The 22303-nt window shown below is 39.2% G+C and overlaps 1 protein-coding gene across 3 annotated transcripts; it reads right to left on the bottom strand.

Moving 5' to 3' along the window:
- Positions 1–776: 776 nt before the first annotated feature.
- cenpn (centromere protein N) lies at positions 777–19309 on the bottom strand. Of its 3 annotated transcripts, none has more exons than XM_072595874.1 (11): positions 19249–19309; positions 12431–12608; positions 12083–12128; positions 11749–11808; positions 11563–11642; positions 9780–9950; positions 8926–9027; positions 8313–8370; positions 7418–7533; positions 4611–4737; positions 777–3485 (listed from the first exon to the last, which is right to left on the bottom strand). In XM_072595874.1, exons 2-11 carry the CDS (start codon positions 12596–12598, stop codon positions 3373–3375), a joined length of 1041 nt encoding a protein of 346 aa, XP_072451975.1. In that variant the 5' UTR covers positions 12599–12608; positions 19249–19309; the 3' UTR covers positions 777–3372. The 3 variants fall into 3 exon arrangements, with proteins under 3 accessions (XP_072451975.1, XP_072451976.1, XP_072451977.1); XM_072595875.1 differs by having other exon boundaries at positions 19197–19266; XM_072595876.1 differs by lacking the exon at positions 19249–19309 and adding an exon at positions 19188–19208.
- Between the last annotated feature and the right edge of the window lie 2994 nt (positions 19310–22303).

Here is a 22303-nt window from a genome sequence, read left to right as displayed (position 1 = left end):
ACACTGGAATGTGGTAGTCAATCACTGGTTCTATCTTCTAAACATCAAATGATTAAGCTTGCATTGAAATTTCACCAAACTCTGCATATCGTCCACCAAATTTACTTAAATCATGTATTACAATCAACTTTAATTAGCATCTTGGGTGTAAAAGATTTTGCATTAATTAGAGGGATTTGAAAACTTAATTTGCAATGTTGCTTTTTAATGGAAGAGAATCTCACATTTCCAATCCAGTTTTGAATTTGCCTATGTTCTGGCTGTTAACCAGTAAGTGATCTTTTTACCCAGTAAGTGACCTAGCCCAAGCAACTGAATTGAAGCTAGACTTCTGTACCTGAAGTTACAACGCCCCTTTTAAAATCAGAGGGATCATTTAAAGCCTGGTTCCAATCCATTGTCCCTGCCAACATCCAAGTATTTTTTCATACTTAAAATGTCTTTTCTCTTTATGGTACTGAGATATACCATCTGTCACAACAAATTTGGTTTAAGCATTAAATGTGTGGTAAAAACTTCAGCCGTATTGATAATAAAGTCAATTTCTTGCAGATATAGCAAGTTTGGATTATGCTATAAAAATACAGACCATACATTCTTAGATAAGTTGCATGTAAATCACTAGAGATGTTCAATACACCAGTTTACCACCCATCATATTCAATGGCAGTTATTATTAGCAACAAATGCTCAGCTTGCCAGTAAGACTGCACATTCTATAAATTCGCAGAAAAGATTAGAAGTACTTGATCTTTAAACATTAAAACAAAGCAAAGTTCCAAGTAACTACAAAAATTTATTGCATTTACATATATAAAACTATTTAAACAACTTTACACTGTGCAAATGAATGTCAATAGTTTTCAAACAATACTTTAAAGAGCCCAGTGAAGGTTAGATTCGTAACAAGACTGGATCAATTCATCCCCACCAACTGTCAGCTGTACTGAAATATCTTTTGGATTGCATGTAGAAAAGCTTTAATTATGGGCTGCTGTAATATTTGTCCAATTAGATCTTCATAATGAGCTTATCAAAAATTACATTTATAAAGTAATTGAGACACACAGACCTTTAAAGTTGGATACAAGTCCCTAATCTGTGCAGAGCTGTAATTTGAGTTAAAATAATATAATTAGCTTCCATTCCCAATAATCTGATAAAGAAAACTGGTGAAGAGTTTGCACTACTGATATTCATGTCCTGCAGAAAGCAATGTGTGGACTGTCTGGCTCAGCTGTTATACTTCAAAACTGAATAGCTCAACGTTCACTGTTGATTCAAACAAACATACGTGGAGCTCAAATGAATGGATGCAGAACAAGTGTTCATAAACTTCAACTATTGTTCCATGTTAACCTGGGCTCAAGAAATGTAAGAGCTCAGCACATCATTTCAGTTGGAGGGGTCTCTTTACAGAACTCATCTGGAAAGCTACAAACTCGAATGCCGCTCATTGCTTGTGCAGATGCAGAAGCTTGTGAATTGAATTAGTCTTTGTGCTGTAATGAGGTATTTTTAAATAGAGAAAAGATTGACCCAATGCAAGATCTCAGACAACCAAGTGGAAATGATAACCTACATGGGGTAAGTACAAGTGAATATGAATTAAACAAAAGCACTTGCGTTTCCTCACCAAGACATTTTAAGCAAAGCCTGGGTTAAAAATGGAAGTGGAGGTGGACCAGTTTATCATCTCACTCTTGACACTCTCCAAAATGAAACTTTATTGACATGTTTTCCTTAGAAAAGGAAGGAGAATAGTCTTTCTGGTAGCATAATGTTGATTGTACCTCTAGCTGGAGATATAGTCTTGATAGATCAAGCTGCTAAATTCTAATTATTTCCCTGGCAAAAAAGTGAATTATTATTTGCATAAAATGCAACTCGGCAGATGAGAATGCAATTTGTCTTACCTTAAGTTAATTCTAAATGATACCTAAAACAGCGATTTAACCAAATGCTCACCTAACATTCTGACTCAAACTTGATACATGGTTAGAAAATCATTTATGGGAAACTGGCTAAGTGGATTTTGTTTCAAAAGATCTACAACCAAATGTTGCAAGAGTATATTCAGCATGTTCTCAAACCTAGTGGCTTCTCCATTCTTTCTAGTTGCAGATTTGAAAGAGATTTATTAAACATTAGATTACAATCCACTTAGATATAAGAATCTGACAGTATGCAAGTGGAAGACCCACATTGAACCATTTTCTCATTTAATCCACTAACCTGGTCTTAAATTAAAGGTCAAATTCACCTAAATGAAGCTTTGATTCACTCTCCCGAAATTTAGAGTGCAACACTGTCCAGTTAGGCTGTTGGAATATTAATCATCACTTGAAATTTCCAAATGTTGTAGTACATAAGGTATGTGTAAGGTAGAAATTAGTCAGTCAGTCATACTCTTACAGATAGAGTAAGCAACCTTTTGGTAATCATGAAGACAAACAGTAGAAGCAGCAAAATAAAAACAGTTTCAGTTGGAAGAGGGCTAGAAGACAGGGAACTGAAGAACATTTTGAAAAAAAAACAGAAGTACAACTATAACAGTTGCAAAGAAGTAATTATCTAAATATCTAAATTAAAACACCTCTTGCATTTCTTTCTTTAAAAAATGCAAGCCCAGATGGCATAGAAACATTTGTTTGAAACTAGTATCTGAAAAGGAAATTTTCATGGGGTAACGTACAAACTTTTTCAAACTGTAAAGGCACAACCGTATAACATCTTACAAACCAAGACTGCACAGCATAGCGGCACTTTAGTCTGTAGGCACCTCCCACATAATAACATATTTAAAACCAGTTGTAACAATTTTAAAGCAAGAACATGAACCTGGAATAGACTGTAGGGAACAGATGGGAAGAAAGACATCATAGGGTGTTGTTTAATCAAAGTTATTAACCACCTATTTAGCACCTTGAAGGGTCAGATTCTAAGGATGCCAAATTCTTTCACATTTCTCAAATAATGCCGTTATGCACTTGTGGATCTACAATTGGCATTATCAAATCTAACACTGCAGGGTCATCACTTTCCTGCTTAATTTCCCCATTCCTGTACATGGGGAACCTAGAAAGTATAAAACAAAATGACATAGAAATGTATAAAGTTCCTAATTTTTTTCAAGAGACATTATGTCAAATTTTTTTTTATTAAACTTTGCAAAGATGGGATTATATGAATTGCTTCTGATAAAGTGAAGATTAATTTTAGGAAGTAACATTAACAATGTCACATTCACACTGTGCAAAAAATTTGTCAATAGACATGGGGAAAATCTAAAGCTTCATTACATAATTGAAGAGGCAAGAGTTTTCCACAGGAAACATACAAGTATTTACAGAATGTCCTTGGACTATAAAGTTAAGGGCCTGATGTATTCGGTCCACCCGTCCTTTTATCCATTATTTTGAAATAATTCTTTCCCTTTTCTGGTATACTGCTGAACATGGTTGAAATGGGAACATCAGCAATCCCTGAAACAAAGTGTCACGGTTACAGATTAGATTAGATTCCCTTCACTATGGAAACAGGCCCTTTGGCCCAACAAGTCCATACCGACCCTCTGAAGAGTAGCCCACCCCTGACAATGGGCAATTTGGCATGACCAATTCACCTAACCTGCACATCTTTGGATTGTGGGAGGAAACCGGAGCACCCCAAGGAAACCCATGCAGACATGGGTAACTGACTGTGTGGAGTTTGCACATTCTCCCCAAGGCAGGGATCGAACCTGGGACCCTGGTGCTGTGAGGCAGCAGTGCTAACCACTGAGCCACAGTATCACTTCTTCCATCAAACGTGAACTTAAGATATTCTATAAATTTTTGCCCTGTTACCTTTAACCTGTACAAGGTACAGATCAAACTGCAAACAGGCATTTTACCAATTTAAAAATCTTGAGGTTCTCATTACCGTCAAGTAGTGAATTAATTTAAATTCAAAGAAAAGCCACGCATGAAAAGCAGACAATTTCTCTCGCAAGCAATCCAGAAATTCAGATCCTGGAAGTGCTCCACCAGCCTTACAAAACAAGTAGCATACAGTTCTGAATGGCACACTTCAGGATAAGAACAGAAGACGTTTTGAAGAATATTTCTAGGGTTGAAAGACCTCAGTTAGAACAATAGATTGAAGAAATTGGGAATATCTTCCTTGAAGGGGAGAAGGTGCAGTTGAGATTTGATAAAAGTTTTCAAAAATCAGTAGGGGTCAGCATAGAGGCTGTGAGAACTTGTTCCCAATTGTAAAAAAATTGAGAAAGAAAGGGCAAAGATTTACAGTAATTTGAAAAACAAACATATATATGATGTGAAAAAAAAAACACTTCCACGAAATGGGTAGTCAGGATCTGAAAAGCACTGCCTTCAAGTGTAGCGGATGCACCAAAAGGTCAAGAGTTAATTACGTGCAAAGAAATATTGTATAGGGTTATGGGGAAAAAGGCAGGAGAATAGAACAAACTCAACTTGCAGACAGCCAGTGCACATGGACTGATTTGCTTCATACACTGTAATAATTCTGATACTGAAAAAAGTGGGGTGACAGGAAAAGAACTAGGGAGACTTAAATAAATGTAAATTAATACACAGCATACATACCAAGTGCTGGAAGTGCTCTCAATGACTCAAGGATATTTGGACTGGAAAACTTTGCCACACATCGGAATGGTTTTCTTCTGTCTGATAACAGCCCCATGTTGTGTTCATCCTTAAAAACAGTTTGTAACTGATAGAATATATTTGGTATTAGAATTGGGGATACCACATTTGCCAAATTAAAAACCAGTAGAACAGCTTATTAGAAACTCCTTTTACGGACTGAAATATGAAGACAACATTTATTTTTATAAAGATTTTCCATCAGACTTCAAAATTGGGGAAATATTACACAGAATTGCTCACTCCTTGTTGCCATTATCAGCCTTAATTGAATATGCAAATACAGACAACAGCTGGCTGTGATGGTTCACTGCTATGGAATATGCTTTAATTAAACTAAAGGATAACTTCCTAGAATCATCAAGGCAGAAAGCAAGTTTGTTTAACCTTGTGGAATAAAAAAGAAACAAAGGTCAAAGTGAACAAAGGCTCTTCAGAGAATGAGACTGGTGAAATCACAATAGCGATGTGGAAAATGGTAGAGGAGTTGAATAAACGCTTTACATCATTCTTCATGGTACAAGACACCATAGCACCCCGACATATTAAATAATTAGAGGGGCTAAAGGAGAGGGAGAAAGTAAACAAAATATCATCTGAGAAAAAATGCTATGGAAACTGATGCAAAACACACAAGTCCGCTGGATCTGGTGGCATGCATCCTGCAATATTTAAGGAAGTAGCTGCACAGATGGTGGATTCAAAGTATTAATATTTCAAGAATCCTCAGGTTCTAGAAGTCTCAGAGGTTTAGAAAATTGCAAATGTAACATGCTTATTCAAAAAGAAAAGGAGATAAAAATAAAGGTAACTATAGTGTTAAACTGCAGATTTGAGAGGGCCCAGGGAATCCCTAATGGACTTACTTGTAAGCCTCTCTTGGTTAGTCCTGGAGATCATACTCTTTGGTCATCTAGAATAAAATACCGCTTACTGACAGTTTAGTTTAATTTTGGTCTTCCCCTTTATTTACCAATAGCATCACTGTTACAACATAACACTGATACTTATAAGCCAGGCTAACTAAGGTTCTAAAACCTTAGGATACCAGCTCTTCCCTGAAGAGCCCTCACAGGCTACTCTCTCTCCTTCTGTCACAAACAGACTTCCTTTATACAAAACATTTACAAAAATACTGCATATTCTAAATCAGACAGATAACAGCGGAAAGGCAATAAATTATAAGGAAGAGGAGTTAATTGACAGGTCTGTGTATGCTTAACTGATCACTCCCACAGCCCCTTAGCAATCCATCAGATTGGAAAAACAAATCCAGCCAAGTCAGGCGCTTGTTGGCGAGACAAGTTCCTATCATAAAAAAGTACCAGTCTAAACTAAGAGGGAGAGGTCAGAAGGTAACCTTGGACAGCTTGCATGTCCGATACCATTGTTTTATAAAATGGCTTCTTAGCAAGGAGGGCAAACTTGGACCATAAAATGGCTTCCTGACAGATTGTGTCAGAATTCTTCAATGTTTGGTTTAGAATAATTTAAGCTAGGAGCAGACTGCTGCTTTTTACCTTAAGCACAGAATCATTCTGTACCTGAGGTTGAAACATTACCGTAAGGTTGTATTTTAAATGATTCATTAGTCTCGAATTAAACACGCTTTCTTTTCAGGGTTGTGATTCAAATAAGACATAAGATCTGACTAGTTAGAGTTGACAGTGGGGCAGTTATGGTCTGTAAGAACAGTAAGTAATTTAAAGCTTCATCAATATTACCTTTTACAGAGTTTGCTTTTCATAATCAGCGATGGCTACTCAAAATCATCATAAAGCCCCAAAATGCAATTAAATTCAAAACATTCAATCCAGAGCAAGGAAGCACAAAGAGTTAATTTTCTAATGGCTTTGGCAATCTCAGCACTAAAGTGGTCTCTCTCTAGTGTCCTTTTGAACTCTCAAGTCAGGGACTGTAACAGAAAAATGTTTTTCCCCTCTGTCTGCCTAGCTTGCAAGGGTAATAAGAATCCATTATAACTGACAGTACCTGACTGTTAATTCCAAGGCTTTTGACATGCTTACAAGATGATCAAACACTGTCATTAATTTCACAAGGGAACAGCCGTGAACGTTATCACTCTGTGTCCTGTTTACACAGATTCATTAATGTTAAGGCAAATATTCTTAATTGCCTTACAGCATTCTGTTATCACTTGATGAGAACAGATATTTTTATCTCTGCATATCCTGGGTTCCCCCTTTATGTGGCCTGACACCTCCACCCTTGCCTGTTGGCTTATTTTCTAGTGTGCAGCAAATGTGTTCTATAATTCAGTATAGCATTAGTTTAGTTTAAGGACAAGTTTTAAAGCTATAGACTTTCTCAATAGGTCAGTTAATTTAGCTTCTTTATTCAGAGACCTGCTGAATTTTTTCCATCTTGATTTCAGATTTTAAGCACCTGCAGTATTTTGCTTTCATTCAGGTGAACAGAACTTCAGTCCATATGCCTCATTTGAAAAAAATCATGTGCAATTAGCTGACTGTTAATACGTGCCCTGCATTAAATGTCAGTTAAATTATTTATTCAATACTGCAGAATGAAGCTTGACACAAAAACGTTTGGACCGGATAGTATAGTGCTGAACTGGAACTACTAAAAAAAACCTGAACCTGGAAGTCCCAGTCTACATACACAGAATAGATTATTTTAGCTTCCCTGTGAGGAACAGAAATGGTCTAACATATGCTGTGATCTTCAATCAGTTGCATCAAATTAGAGAAACAGTACTTAGTACACACTCTGTAATGAACCTCCTCCAGTTTTGGGAGCGATCCTTCACCAAAAGTTGCAAATGTTAATCTTTTGGCATCTTCCTTCTCTCTGAGATTTTCTATGATGATCCTCTGATCTTGTACTTAGAGGGTAGAGGAGAAGAGTAGAAAATGTCAGAGCAACCTGTCTAGTTAAGGACCAATTAAATAATTTCTATTACCCAGCAAGGTAACATCTATTCTGTTTGAATCAGAAAAACAAGCAGATTAGTTAAAAGTTTCAGTTTATTCTTGCAAAAGATATTTGTATTAAAAGTCAACAGGAGAGCCCTCTCCAATATATAGGTTACTGCAAAATTGAATAAAAGAAAACCACCACAGTTAACCTATTATTAGTGTAGATAAATATGTAACATTCCATTTTTGTATACTGCAGTCTTCATCTCTGGGCCAGACGTTTGAGTTCAAGTCCCATATGGCCCAAAGATATGTCATGATGGTGTCGGTTCAGATTGGTTGAAAATATTTTTCTCAAATATTACTGTAATGCACGGGCAATACACAAAACAAACCAAAAGTCCAAGTTTAACAAAATAATTAAATACTAAATACTGTTTCTGATTTCAGTTTATAATTTCCAACATTGTTAAGAAACAGGCCAAGATCATTTGGCATTCCTCCTCTGCCAGCATCCATAAATAAAAGGTTTACCACAATAAAATCATAGCACTTCCTGCAATCAGGAAGGAGGTTACATGCACCTACAACACAGAAACAACAAACACTTCTTCCTTGCCCAAGTAAATACACCTTTTATAATTTTGCGCAAGGCATTTCTCCAACCGAGCATGTTATCTATAAATCATCCAACCCCTGTCAGAATACGGGAAGATTGTAATGCATGAAAATAATGAATTAATACCAGATTCCTGATTGGTGTTTATCTGTTGGAGTGCTTTCCTGTGGTGCATAGAAAGTGCCTGAAATTAAAATAAATAAAGTATAATGTCAACACAAGTGCAACTTTATTTACATCGCGACTTTAACAAAGCAAACCTTCCTAAGGTTCCCATAAAAATGAAAAGAAAGCACTTACAACAAATCATTAATGGCAGAGGTGACAAAAAAGCTTTAACCAATGAGCTGTGTATTGAAAATAATTCTTCAAAGAGATGGATCTTTCAAGAAGTGGGCTGGATAACCCAGGACTCAGTAATGAGTGGAAAAGACAAACAAACGTCATTAAGACTCTATTCATGTAGAGAGTAAAGAGCACAGGCAGTATTTTATGTAGGCAATGGGTCTGACAAACTGTGATTCCACCACCCGACATCCTCAAGTCTTGGAAATTATCGCTCAAGAGCAAATTAAAACAAAAAGGCTCAACCCATGACTATCCAGGCAATGCCTGATTTTCATTGGAGAACTGGGGATGGGGTGTGGGAGATTAAAACTTTTCAAGGAATCAACCCAGTTCAGTGTCAAGAACTCCAGTTTGTAGCAAGTATTGGAGGGAAGAAAACGCTTTATATTACCGGATTAAATCTTTTAAGAGTAATGGCTCGAAGGGAGTCCAAACAACGTCCTCGTAGATCCAATTCTTTGAGCATGTTATGCTCGGTAGCAACAACCAGTGCCTGAAAAACAAATCAGTCAAATTAGGAAAGAACTGGTACTTGAAACTTCCAGTAAAATGCACCGAATTCTAAGCAAGGGGTGGCAAACTCAAACTGTTCATGCAATCTAGCCAAATTCCTGCCAATGTTACATGGCAAGATGATCAGAGTTTAGTTCATTGAAAAGATTTTTTTTTATTTCTAAATACCTAGAGCTGCTTCAACTCCAAAAGGAAAGTAACCTAAAAGTTCATAGTCAAGAGCTTTTCAGGCAAGGGACTTGAGGCCTCTGGAAGTCCACATGGAGTGCATGTTTTGTTTTCATGGTATGTAACAAAAATAACATGCAAATTAACAATTTCTGTACGAACAATTCTATATTCCTTTCAAATATCCATCAGAATGTTAACTTGCAATCCCAAGAGTGACAGTACTCGTAGATCTCATCCCTAACAAGGAAACCAATACCAAGAGTCAGCCCACAATTTGAGAAAGGCTGTACTTTCAGTTCAATTTGTTTTTGCATTTCTCTGCAAAACCATTGACTTGGAAATATTAGTGCTCCTTTCTCGACAGATATTTCCTAACCTGCTAATAATGCCCAGCATTTTGTATTTAATTTCAAAAACCCAGAATCTGCAATTTTTTTGCTTTTGTACATTTGAGAGCTATGCTAGGTTTAAATATTATTTTGAGAAGGATGGCGAATTGGAAACAGTCTTCCATGCTACATAATCCAGATTATAGGTAATATCTAAGTGAAGCTGTTTTACCTGAGAAAGATACACCCTGTACTGTGCAACAATATTAGCCATGAAAACATAAGGGGTATGTGGGTAGTACACTGCATAGGCAGCCCGTTGCTGGTTAGGTGGGGAGTGATGTTTGCCCCATGCAATTCGGATCCAAACTGCTTCCCCATATTCCAAAAAGTTGACCATGACCTATGAAAGAAAAGTAAATTGGAATCTGAAATTACAATCAACGACAGAGCCATCTAAGTATTACTATATAAGTAATTCTTTTAAAAACACAACAATCTGCACAAAGTCAGGTAACATGATTTAATTGAAAATGGCTATAAACAAATAACTTGGAGTTAGACTACACGAAAGTAGACAGCTGGCAAAAATAAAATGATGGTTTAACAACTCTTATAACTTCACTAAATTAGTCACTTCTTCCAAGTAACCACTTGTCTTAGGTTACTCAGTTCATCTGCGAATAATTCAGAACAGTAGACAAGTCTGATAAATTCAGTTAACATATCTAAGAAGGAAATGCTGCAATTACACAGTAAATGCAACAAAGCTTTGAACTCCAGATTTTCTTTTATACATTGACTAACCAATGTACCTCAAAGTTTTATCTTTAGAATTTTACAATTTCTAATATTTATGCACCTCAACCATTGTACACCAGTTTTAACATGTACGGGTTATATTATCATGCAATGGCTTGGTTTAGTTGGGAATGCTCATCTCGGTCAAAACATGTTGTTGAAACCCACTTGAGAATTTAACAAAATCTAGAAACATTCATGTAATCATGTCCAAATAAATTTTTTCCAAATTCTTGAGAACACTATTGAAAATAAAATGAGTGGCATTCCATTTCAAATAAAAACACAAATCACATAGTTTGCTGGATTACTTGATTAAAAGGATTGTTCATTCACCTTTTTGCTGTTTGTAGGAACATTACTGGTAGATAGAAAATGCTGAGCTTTACTGTATAGTAGTCACTACAGCTCAAACACAAATGCAAATCGTTTCAAGAGAGAAAAAAAATCACACTTTGATTCATGATCACTTTTGCAAGTGCAGGAGGCGGCTATTCAATTCAATTCCTATGCCAGCACTTTGAAAACTATGCAATTAGTTCCACTCCTCTGCTTTCCCCCGCAGCCTTACAAACATCATCAATATCAGTGGAGTACATATTTTCATTGGTGAACAGGTGAAAACCTACAGGTGACTTTGAGATTCCCAAGCAGCTTCACAGGGATTTTTTGCATTTACAATTAAGCACAACACCTCGATTTGTTTGCAAAATATTACATACTGTTCTCCAATATTTAGTACTGATTTCTTGTAAGAGAAAGTGAGGACTGCAGATGCTGGGGATCAGAGCTAAAAATGTGTTGCTGGAAAAGTGCAGCAGGTCAGGCAGCATCCAAGGAGCATGAGAATCAACGTTTCGGGCATGAGCCCTGAAGAAGGACTCATGCCCGAAACATCGATTCTCCTGTTCCTTGGATGCTGCCTGACCTGCTGCGCTTTTCCAGCAACACATTTTCAGTACGGACCTCTTGTATTGAAATTTTATTTAACTGTTTAATGTACACCATTAAATTGAAAAGAATCATCACTATAGCCAAGCACTCTTCCAAAAGGGCTTGGAACTTTCACATGAACATAAGGACTGGTTTGCTCAATGACGGGAAAATCCAGTCTACAGTACTTTATCCTTGCACTTGGAAAGGCGAAACAAAAATGTGTGCTCTGGCTGAGCGAATAAGAGCTAAAAGGCAGTTTGGCAAGTAGTGTGACTTACATTTCTAATGAGCATTTTGAGATTTCTTTCAAATGTTTTTTTGAAGTGTCCAAAATCAAATAAAGTTGCTTCCTCACCACCTGAAAATAAAACATGAATTGATGAAACATGTTGCAGTTAATTGCAAAGCAGCTACTAAATGCTGCCCAAAGAAATGCGCATGGAATTATAGAAGATTATACACACCTTTTGACCTAAACATTTGGTAGGAACTCCATCTTTTCTTCTGAGGGTATGTACAATAATCTGCGTGTGTATACAATTCAGAAAATAAAACACAAGTTAAGCATCTTTGCATTTAAATGTTCAGATAACAAATATTTGTTCTGATAGTACTTCAAGAGAATGCAAAAATATTGGCGCAAAGCAGCTGTACAAACTAGAAATAGATAGCAAATTCTAATGTTTTAATAACAAAAGGCCTGATGGAAGTATTAGACTTGATAGTAAAAGTTTTATTGTAAATTATTAACAAAACGTGACATATCTAAACTGTAAGGCAAACTTAATTAATACTTACAAATCATATCCAAATCTGCTATCTGATTTAGGGTTACTCCATTGCCCTAGAATAAATTTTTAAAAATATATTTGGTATTGCTTTAAAAAAAACTTTCAAAACAACTGAAAAACATATTCAATTATTTTTTGTTCTCCAAATCAGTCAGCAACACCACGTCACTATAAAATATACTAGTGCTTCCTTAGAAAAGAAATAGCACATTTAAATATTTATAAAAGTGGTGGAGCTAAAGAATTGAAATTTATTTGCTGCCAAAAAAGTATTGTTTCTTGAAGAGACTATTAAGGATTTCTAAAAGAAGGAAACTCAGTCACCCATCAACTATTACATAACATTGTACATCACCTCACAGAGTGCAGCTATCTCCAAAATTAGGTCTTTTCTTGTATACTCCTTGAAGTTTATTTCTTGAAGTTGACTTGCAGACAGAAAATCCCAGGATTTCAGTAACTTGGGGAAGTCACTTATTCGAAACCTTGACAGCACTTTAATCAGGTATTCTGTTGCATCCATTTCCAGGCACCTGATAATACACAAAAATCTACTGAAAATGCATTGAACTGGGTGCAGAATTGAATAAGCCTCAAAAGGTCAGCTGTGGCTCAATTTTAATACTCTTTCTCAAGGCAGATGATTGTGTCCCAAACCTGAATGGAGTCTTAGCATTCAAACTTAGGATATCACATCAAGACAATATTGAAAGAGTGCTGCACAGTCTGAGATACCATCTTTTAGTCAAGAGTTTAAACAGAGATCTGGTCAGACTTTTCAGCTTGCCACAAGAGGTCCCATGGTGTTATTCAAGGAGAAGCAGAGCAGTTCTTTCAGTGTACTGGACAATGCTCAACAATCAACATCAAAAGCAGATAATCACACTATTGAAGGAGCTTACTATGCACTAATCAGCTGCTATTTTCTCTACACCAGTACTCCTTAAATTAGTGTCTGTAAATCTGTAGAAACTTTCTGGGGAATCTGCAAAAATGTGAGTGCTTAGGACCAAACTCAGGTTTAGTGCGAGCTAGGAGTGGAGCACAGCTTCAACAAATGCAATGCAAAAGACTGTTCATGTGGCTAGGAGAGGAAAGCACAAGGATGAATAATTTCTGCAGTAAGATGACACTCGTTTCAGTGACCTCTCTCATTAATCTCAGAATAAGGGCTTGGCCATTCAAGACGGAGGTGAGGAATAATGTCTTCATCTAGAGGATGAAAAGGCTTTGGAATCATCCATCCTATAGGAATGTGAAGCTCACTCATTGAACAAAGCAGATATTTCAGGAGTCTGATGGCATCCAGGCATATAGATACAGTATAGGATGATGACATTGGAGCAGGTGATCAGCTACCACCACCAGAGTCAGAGAGATACATAGCACAGAAACAGACCTTGCAGTTCAACTCATCCAGGCTGACCAGATGTCCTAAATAAATCTTGTCCCTTTTGCCAACATTTGGCCCATATCCCTCTAAACCTCTCTTATTCACACACTCACCCAGCCTCTATTTCTCTGGCAACTCATTCCATACCCGCACCATCCTCTGCTTGAAAAGGTTGCCCTTTAGGTCAGTTTTAAATCTTTCCCTTCTCACCTTAAACCTATGCCCTCTAGACTTGGACTCCTCCAACACAGGAAAAAGACCTTGTCTATTCATCCTATCTCCCTCATGATTTTATAAACCTCTAAAGTCACACCTCAGCCTCCAATGTAGTTTCTCCCTGTAGCTCAAACCCTCTAAACCTGGCAACATCCTTGTAAATCTTTTAAGAACCATTTCAAGTTTCACAACATTCAACCTATAGCAGGGAAACTAGAACTGGTCTCAATAGTGGCGAAAGTGAGTACAGCAGATTCTGGAGATGAGAGTCCAGATTAGAGTGGTGGTGGAAAAGTACAGCAAATCAAGCCGCATCCGAGGAGCAGGAAAAGGCTTTTGCCGAAACGTCGATTTTCCTGCTCCGCGGATGCTGCCTGACTTGCTGTGCTTTTCCAGCACCAATCTAATCTGGTCTCAATAGTGGCCTAACCAATATCCTGTACAGCTGCTACATGACCTCTCAACTCCTATACTCAACGCACTGACCAATAATGGCAAGCATAGAAATGCCTTCTTCATCATCCTATCCACTTGCGACTCTATTTTCAAGCAATTATGACCTGACATTCCAAGGTTTTTGTTCAGAAATACTCCCCAGAACCTTACCATTAAGTGTATAAGTCTTGCTGTGATTAGCCTTTCCAAAATTTAGCACCTCACACTTATCTAAATTAAACTCCATCTGCATTCCTTGGCCCATCTGATCAGGATCCCACAGTACTCTGACGTAACTTTCTTGGCTGTCCACTACACCTTCAATTTTGGTGTCATCTGCCAATTTATTATTAACTTATGTTCACATCCACATCATTTATATAAATAACAAAAATAAGTAGATCCAGCACCAATCCTTGTGGCACCCTGCTGGTCACAGACCTCCAGTCTGAAAAGCAACCCTCCACCACCATTCTGTCTTCTACCCTCGAGCCAGTTCTGTATCCAAATGGATAGCTCTCCCTGTATTCCACGTGATCAACCTTGCTAACCAATTTACCAAACAGAACCTTGTCAAATGCCTTTCTGAAGTCCATATAGATGACGTCCACTGCTCTGTCTTCATCAATACTCTTTGTTACTTCTTCAAAAAAAACTCAAATCGAGTTAGTGAGACATGATTTTCCATACACAAAGCCATGTCGACTACCACAATCAGTCCTTGCCTTCCCAAATACATGTAAATCCTGTCCCTCAGGATTCCCTCCAACAACTTGCCTACCACTGATGTCAGGTTTAAGGAGTAATTGAGACATTGGCACAAGATGTTCAGAAATATCATGACCAATGCATTCCACTATGCAATTTTCTCATGCTAATCATTGGGTTTGTTGTAGATTAACTGAGAGAGATCGAATGCCACGATTAATCAACAGATCTATTATAATTTTATCACAAGACTAGAATGGTAGAATGAAGGTTCCAAGTAGATCATACCTGTCACCTTAAAAGTAAGAGCTAGGCCATTTGTTGTGCAGCAATGGAGCAGGTGCAAAATCCAGTCAAACCAAATACAGGCTGGGATTCCATCAGAGCAGGAAATCTAACCTTAAACTATACTCAAATTCACAACCAAGATAGCCTTGCTATAATTACATCTTCTAAAGCAAATATAACAAAACTCCTCATCCATTGTGTCCTGGAATACAATTCTCTTACACACAAAGACTTAATTCAGTTTCAGTGGCACAATGACTGACGCAGAAAATGGAAATGGTTGGATCAAAAAAACAATGTTGGTCTGAGCGAGTACGAGCTCTAGAATAATGAACAGTGCTGTCTGAAAACACAAAGATTCAGGTCAAGGGTTATCAAGAACAGGCCAAAAGAGAGTTAAAGCTGCAGTCAGACTAGTCACAAATTTTACCAAAGGGGAGAATCACCTTGAGGAGCTGAATGGTCTACGCCCAAACCCAATTCTAATGGTCTTACACTTACATTGCAATAAAATAAAAGATAAAGGAACAGAGTTCATAATCTGAAATTTTTGAACTTAATGTTGAATCCAGAAGACTGCACAGTTCCTCATCAGAAGATATGATATTTCCTCTATATCTTGATGTTATGAACAGAATGCCCACCCAGCCTGTCCTCCACAACAACTCTCAGAAAATACTGGAAACACTAATCAGATCATAGCACATCAGATCAGATCATAATTGTTCGGGATAAAATAGATTTTGAGCAAGGGTGAGTGGGACAAAGAAAAAAGATCTAGGATTTAGAAGATAGGGGAGTCAGACTTTTAAGGAATGATGTGAGAGCAAGAAAAAAAAACAAAGGTGTTCAAAGCAGACATGCTACTGACTGAAATCAAAAGTAGAGAAAAACAAAAATGCAATAAAAAGAAAACAAAAATGGGAACATAACATACATAAAATTGTTGAACTTAACGTAGAATTGACTGTCAGACATGTTGAGCATTTTCAACTCTTGCTAGTTTTTGTTTTAATTTCAATTTCCCCAACATCTGCTCCATTATGAGTGCACTCCATAGAAACCAAAATGTACATTTGAATAAATACCAGGAGTAAGCCTTTTCACCCTCCTGAGTAAGCTTTCTCTTTCAATATCATGACTGACTGAATTTGATTTACTGTTGTCACATATCCCGAGATACAGGAAAGTATTTTGTGTGCCATACAGGCAGATCACGCCATACAGGCAGATCACTCCACACAAGATGCACTAGGTTAGCAGAACTGAAAAGAGGTACAGCTTACAGGGAAGGTGCAGAGAGACAGTGAGAGAGCAGACTTAACATTTAAGTGGTCCTTTTAAAAGCCTGAAAATAACAGGAAAGAAGATGTTCTTGAATCTGCCCAAACAGATATTCAAACTTTCACATCTTCAGTCTGATGGAAGAGTATAACCAGATTTGGAGGGGGTCTTTGATAATGTCGATTGTTTTCCCAATGCAGCAGGAAGTATAGTTGGAGTTGACGGGTGGAAGGTTGGTTTGCATAATAGACAGGGCTGTGCTTACAACTCTCTGCAGCTTCTTGTGGTTTTGGGAAGACAGTTACTATACCATGCTGTGACACATCCAGATAGGATGCTTTCTATGGTGCATCTATAAAAATTATTAAGTGTCTTTGTGGACATGCTGAATTTCCTTAGCCTCCTGAAGAAGTACAGGTATTACTGTGCTTTCTTGACAATCATGTCAACATGGGTGGACCAGGACTGATTGTTGACAATCATCACTCCCAGGAACTTGATGCTCTTGACTATCTCCACTTCAGCAGCATTGATGCAGGGGTGTGCTCTCCACACTGTTTTCTGAAGTTAATGACCAACTCCTTTGTTTTGCTGACAGTGGATTGTTGTCTTTACACCATGCCGCTAAGCAGTCAATTTCTTTCCTGTATTCTGTCTCATCATTGTCTGAGATCCAACCTACGACAGTGGTGTCATCAGCAAACTTGCATATGGATTTGGGGCAGAATTCAGCCACACAATCCTGAGTGTACAACGGGTAGAACAGGGGCCGAGTACACAGCATTGATTCAAGTATGCCTGCCACATTCCTGCCTACCCCCATAACTTATCATTCTCTCATTTGTCAAGAAGCTTCATACTTCTGCCTAAAAATATTCCAAGACTGCACTTAGTCATAGAGATGCACAGCATGGAAATAGACCCTTCGGTCCAACTTATCCATGCCGACCAGATATCCCAACCCAATCTTGTCCCACCTTCCAGCACCTGGCCCATATCCCTCCAAACCCTTCCTATTCATATACCCAATCCAGATGCCTGTTAAATGTTGCAATTGTACTAGCCTCCACCACTTCCTCTGACAGCTCATTCCATACACGTACCACCCTATGAATGAAAAAAGTTGCCCCTTAGTTCTCTTTTATAGCTTTCCTCTCTCACCCCAAACCTATGCCCTCTAGTTCTGGACTCCGCCACTCCAGGGAAAAGACTTTGTCTATTTACCCTATCCATGTTCTTCATGATTTTATAAACCTCTAAGGTCACACCTCAGCCTCCAGCGGTCCAGGGAAAACAGCCCCAGCCTATTCAACCACTCCCTATAGTTCAAATCCTCCAACCCTGGCAACATCCTTGTAAATCTTTTCTGAACCCTTTCAAGATTCACAACACCTTTCCGATAGGAAGGAGACCAAAATTGCAAGCAATATTCCAACAATGGCCTAAGCAATGTCCTGAATAGCTGCAATATGACCTCCCAACTCCTGTACTCATTACTCTGACCAATAAAAGGAAAGCATACCAAATGCCTTCTTCGCTGTCCTGTCTACCTGCAACTCTACTCAAGGAGCTATGAACCTGCATTCCAAGGTCTTTGTTCAGCAAAGCTCCTTAGCACCTTACCATTACGTGTACAAGTCCTGCTAAGATTTGCTTTCCCAAAAGTGTAGCACCTCACATTTAGCTAAATTAAACTCCATCTGCCACTTCTCAGCCCATTGGCCCATCTGATCAAGATCCCATTGTAATCTGAGATAACCTTCTTCACTGTCCACTACACCTCGAATTTTGGTGTCATCTGCAAACTTACTAACTGTACCTCTTATACTCACACCCAAATCATTTATATAAAATGAAGAAAACGTAGTGGACCCTGCACCGATCCTTGTGGCACTCCACTGGTCACAGGCCTCCAGTCTGAAATACACCCTCCACCACCACCTTTACCTTTGAGCCAGTTCTGTATCCAAATGGCGAGTTCTTCCTGTATTCCATGAGATCTAACCTTGCTAATCAGTCTCCCATGGGGAACCTTATCAAACGCTTTACTGAGGTCCATATACATCACATCTCTGCCCTCATCAAATCACAAAACCCTCCAAGTAAAGTGAATGAATGTGTTAAACAAGCAACCCCCATAATTTTGACAACCACCCTGTACAGACTACTCAAGATTTTGCATTTTTCAATCAAATCCACCTCACTCCTCTATCCTCTAGAAGGTGGTATAGGATTAGTCAGTCTAACATTCTCCCATAAATCCTTCCCATTTCCAGGTACCAACTAGTAAACATTATTTGAACTGCCTCCAACCTATTTGCATCCGTCCTTAAATGAGGTGAGAAATCAAGTACATAGCACTTCAGATGCAGCCTCGCCATGTGCCAGATATAACTGAAGTATTACCTCCCTACATCTTTGCATCCAATTCTCCTGGAAATTATTGATAACATTCTGACAGCTTTCCTAATTACTTGTGTAGCTGTTCATTCATCTTTTTGGGCTCATTGACTAAAACACCTCAAACTCACTATTGAAAAGCAGCCGTTTTTACATTCTTACTGTTAAAGTGGGCAGTTGCATATATTTCACACATTGTCTAGATGTTTACCCATTCCTTTAACCACAGACAATATTCTGTTCCGCCCTGAACAGGATATAGCCGCGCCGGGACCGATCACCCTTTAAAGAAGAGCGGCCTGAAGGGACGGGGAAATGGAGTGGGAGAGACAGGGTAGGGGGACTCATTCGATCACCCCCTCCCCTAAACCTGAAAGACCTCCATTACTTCAGTTACCGAGCCTGACGATAGGAATAACCCCCCCGAGTCTCCAGTCGCCACGCTTTACCTCAGTCTCCAATTCCAACCGCCACCGGCACACCCCGCCAAAACCAACCCTTTTTCAAAATCAGCCAATCAGCGGACACCGACAGCTGACCCCGCCCTCCCTTGGCGGCGCACGGCCTGATCCCTCCCCACTGCCTCAGACTCCGCCCATCAACTCACCGCTTCGGTACAATCATCGCCCCGCCCCTCCAATGCAACGCCCCGCCCCTCCAATGCAACGCCCCGCCCAGCCACACCATCGCCCCTTCTCCTCAACGCCCCGCCCCACCACATCACTGCCCCCCGCCCCTTCGTCGCCTCATCCGGTCACCGCCCCGCCCCACATTTCCACCCGCCCCTTCACCGCACCGCCCCTCTGCCTTCTCGCTCCGCACCTGGGCATTAGGTCACGCCCCTGCAGTCCTGGTTCCGACTTTTGGTCACGCCCTCCTCCCCCACACCCACCTGACCAGACGCTCCACATACACCGCCACCCAGCCTGGCGAGGAGATAGTGCAGTCTCTTGCTTATGAAGTTACCACATACCAAGTTAAAAATCACACAACACCAGGTTATAGTCCAACAGGTTTAATTGGAAGCACACTAGCTTTCGGAACGACGCTCTTTCATCAGGTGATAGTGGAGGGCTCAATCCTAACACACAGAATTTATAGCAAAGATTTACAGTGTGATGTAACTGAAATTATACATTGAAAAATTGATTGTTGAACCTTTCATCTGTTAGAATACAGTGATAGTTTCACTTCTTTCATGTGTAAATCACAAAAACTTTTTTTAAAAAAGTTTCCCCATCTCAGGTTAGTTGTTAACAATGGTCATGCAGTTTTTGAGCTCAGAATTGAAACTGCATGAATTTATGTAAAACTCCGTTATCTCACTTTTTAGATTAGAATCAATCTAAACATCATGGCATAGACAGAGGACACAGGGGGCCAGCATCTTCAACATATTACTGGATTAGTGGTGCTGGAAGAGCACAGCAGTTCAGGCAGCATCCAACGAGCAACTAAATCGACGTTTCGGGCAAAAGCATTCCTGATGAAGGGCTTTTGCCCGAAACGTCGATTTCGCTGCTCGTTGGATGCTGCCTGAACTGCTATGCTCTTCCAGCACCATTAATCCTGTATTTGCTTTCCAGCATCTGCAGTCATTATTTTTACCTCATCTTCAACATATTGTCTAGCTATCACCAATGTTAACAGCTAACCCGAGAATGCAACTGTTTAAAAAAAACGGTTTTGTGATTTACACATGAAAGAAGCGAAACTATCACTGTATTCTAACAGATGAAAGGCTTAACAATCAATTTTTCAATGTATAATTTCAGTTACATCACACTGTACATTTTTGCATTAAATTCTGTGTGTTAGGATTGAGCCCTCCACTATCACCTGTTGAAGGAGCGTCGCTCCGAAAGCTAGTGTGCTTCCAATTAAACCTGTTGGACTATAACCTGGTGTTGTGTGATTTTTAACTTTGTACACCCCAGTCCAACACCGGTATCTCCAAATCATGACCACATACCAAGTTATCCACACAGAAATGCTGGAACTCTGAAACCAAAACTGCAACAAAAATACTCAGCAGCACCTGTTTCTGCTCTCGATGGACCTTTTGCACAGCTGCTGCCTGACCTGCTGAACATTTCTCGCATTTTCTGTTCCGTCTAAAAGAACGTTGCAAAACATTTCAAATTGGACATTACACAAAATGAAATAAATACAAATTTACTCCAAGTTTTGAGAAGATTTGTAGCTCATGTTGAGGTTCTGGATGAAGTTTCATCCAGAGGCACACTGATGATGTTACCTAGTATGGTGACAAAACGTTTGAAAACTAACCTTTCAGCTCAGTGAGCAAACCTACATCTATAAATTTTCTCCGTTGAGTATGTTGCATGCTCGACAGAAATTTGATTCATTCCTGGTTATGGGCAGGAATGTGGAGATGAATTAGATCAGATCAGCTTTGATCATATTAAATTATGGTGCAGGCATGAGGGGCTGAATGGATGTACTACTAACCCTTATGTGTTGCGGTGCAAGTGATATTCTCTACATCTACTCTGTGGACCAGGAAGTGACTGTGTGAATGTGCCATTGAGGTCACCAGGCTGGATTTGATGGGGCCAGAGAAGATGAACTGGAAGTGGAGCTGGCAAAGCAGAGTTACCCCAGCACCTCTCCCCTGCACTGTATGGGCAGCAAGTCTCCTCAGCTGTTGCTTCTTCACTATGCATGCCCAACCATAACCAACCAGCCCTCTAGAGTCACACGCTATCTGGGAAGGGGTCGAGAGTGTGGTGCTGGAAAATCACAGCCTGTCAGGAGCAGGAGAATTGACAGGAAACCTGATGAAGAGCTTATGCTCGAAATATCAATTCTCCTGCTCCTCAGATGTTGGCTGACAGGCTGTGATTTTCCAGCACCACACTCTTCACTCTGATCTTCAGCAAATGCAGTCCTCATTTTCTCCCATCTGGGGAGGGGTACTGCCTGGAGTTGGGAGGCTGTGCAAGGTGCCTAGAGCTGCTCAAACACCTGTCTCACACATACCCCCCCCCCCCCCCACTACACTCCCTCATTGACTGTTCCCTTTAGCCCTCTCTCCATTCTCCCTCACGCTCACCCCAATCCCCCTGTCCAGATCCTTGTACAGATTCCAAAATGCCTGTTAAAATGGCTACTGGTATTAGGATGGTGATGTTAACAGGCCATGACACTGTGTTCCTGGCTGTGCACTTGTTTCTCCTGTTGGTGAAAATCACAACAAACACAGCCTTCAATGATAAACACACAGCCTGAGGAGTTCTATATATTACCAGATCCTCAAAACCCTTAAAGTTACAGAACTTTCACCTCTGTGATTAACTGTGAAGAAAAAATGATTTATGCCGCTCCTTCATGACATTTCAAAATAGTTTACAGACATTGAAATACATTTTGAACTGTAAACTTGATAGAAGAAATTACAAATTGGTGGTCATCTCACTGCTGAATGTGGACTTTTAAATTTAGCCCTAGGTTATTGCCAATTGGGTGAAGTCTGTTCTGGAG

The sequence above is a fragment of the Chiloscyllium punctatum genome, chromosome 26 (genome assembly GCF_047496795.1).
Source record: "Chiloscyllium punctatum isolate Juve2018m chromosome 26, sChiPun1.3, whole genome shotgun sequence".
Lineage (NCBI taxonomy): Eukaryota > Metazoa > Chordata > Chondrichthyes > Orectolobiformes > Hemiscylliidae > Chiloscyllium > Chiloscyllium punctatum.
The sequence above is the reverse complement of the archived record's forward strand: the minus strand, read 5'-3'. Positions and strand labels throughout refer to the sequence as shown.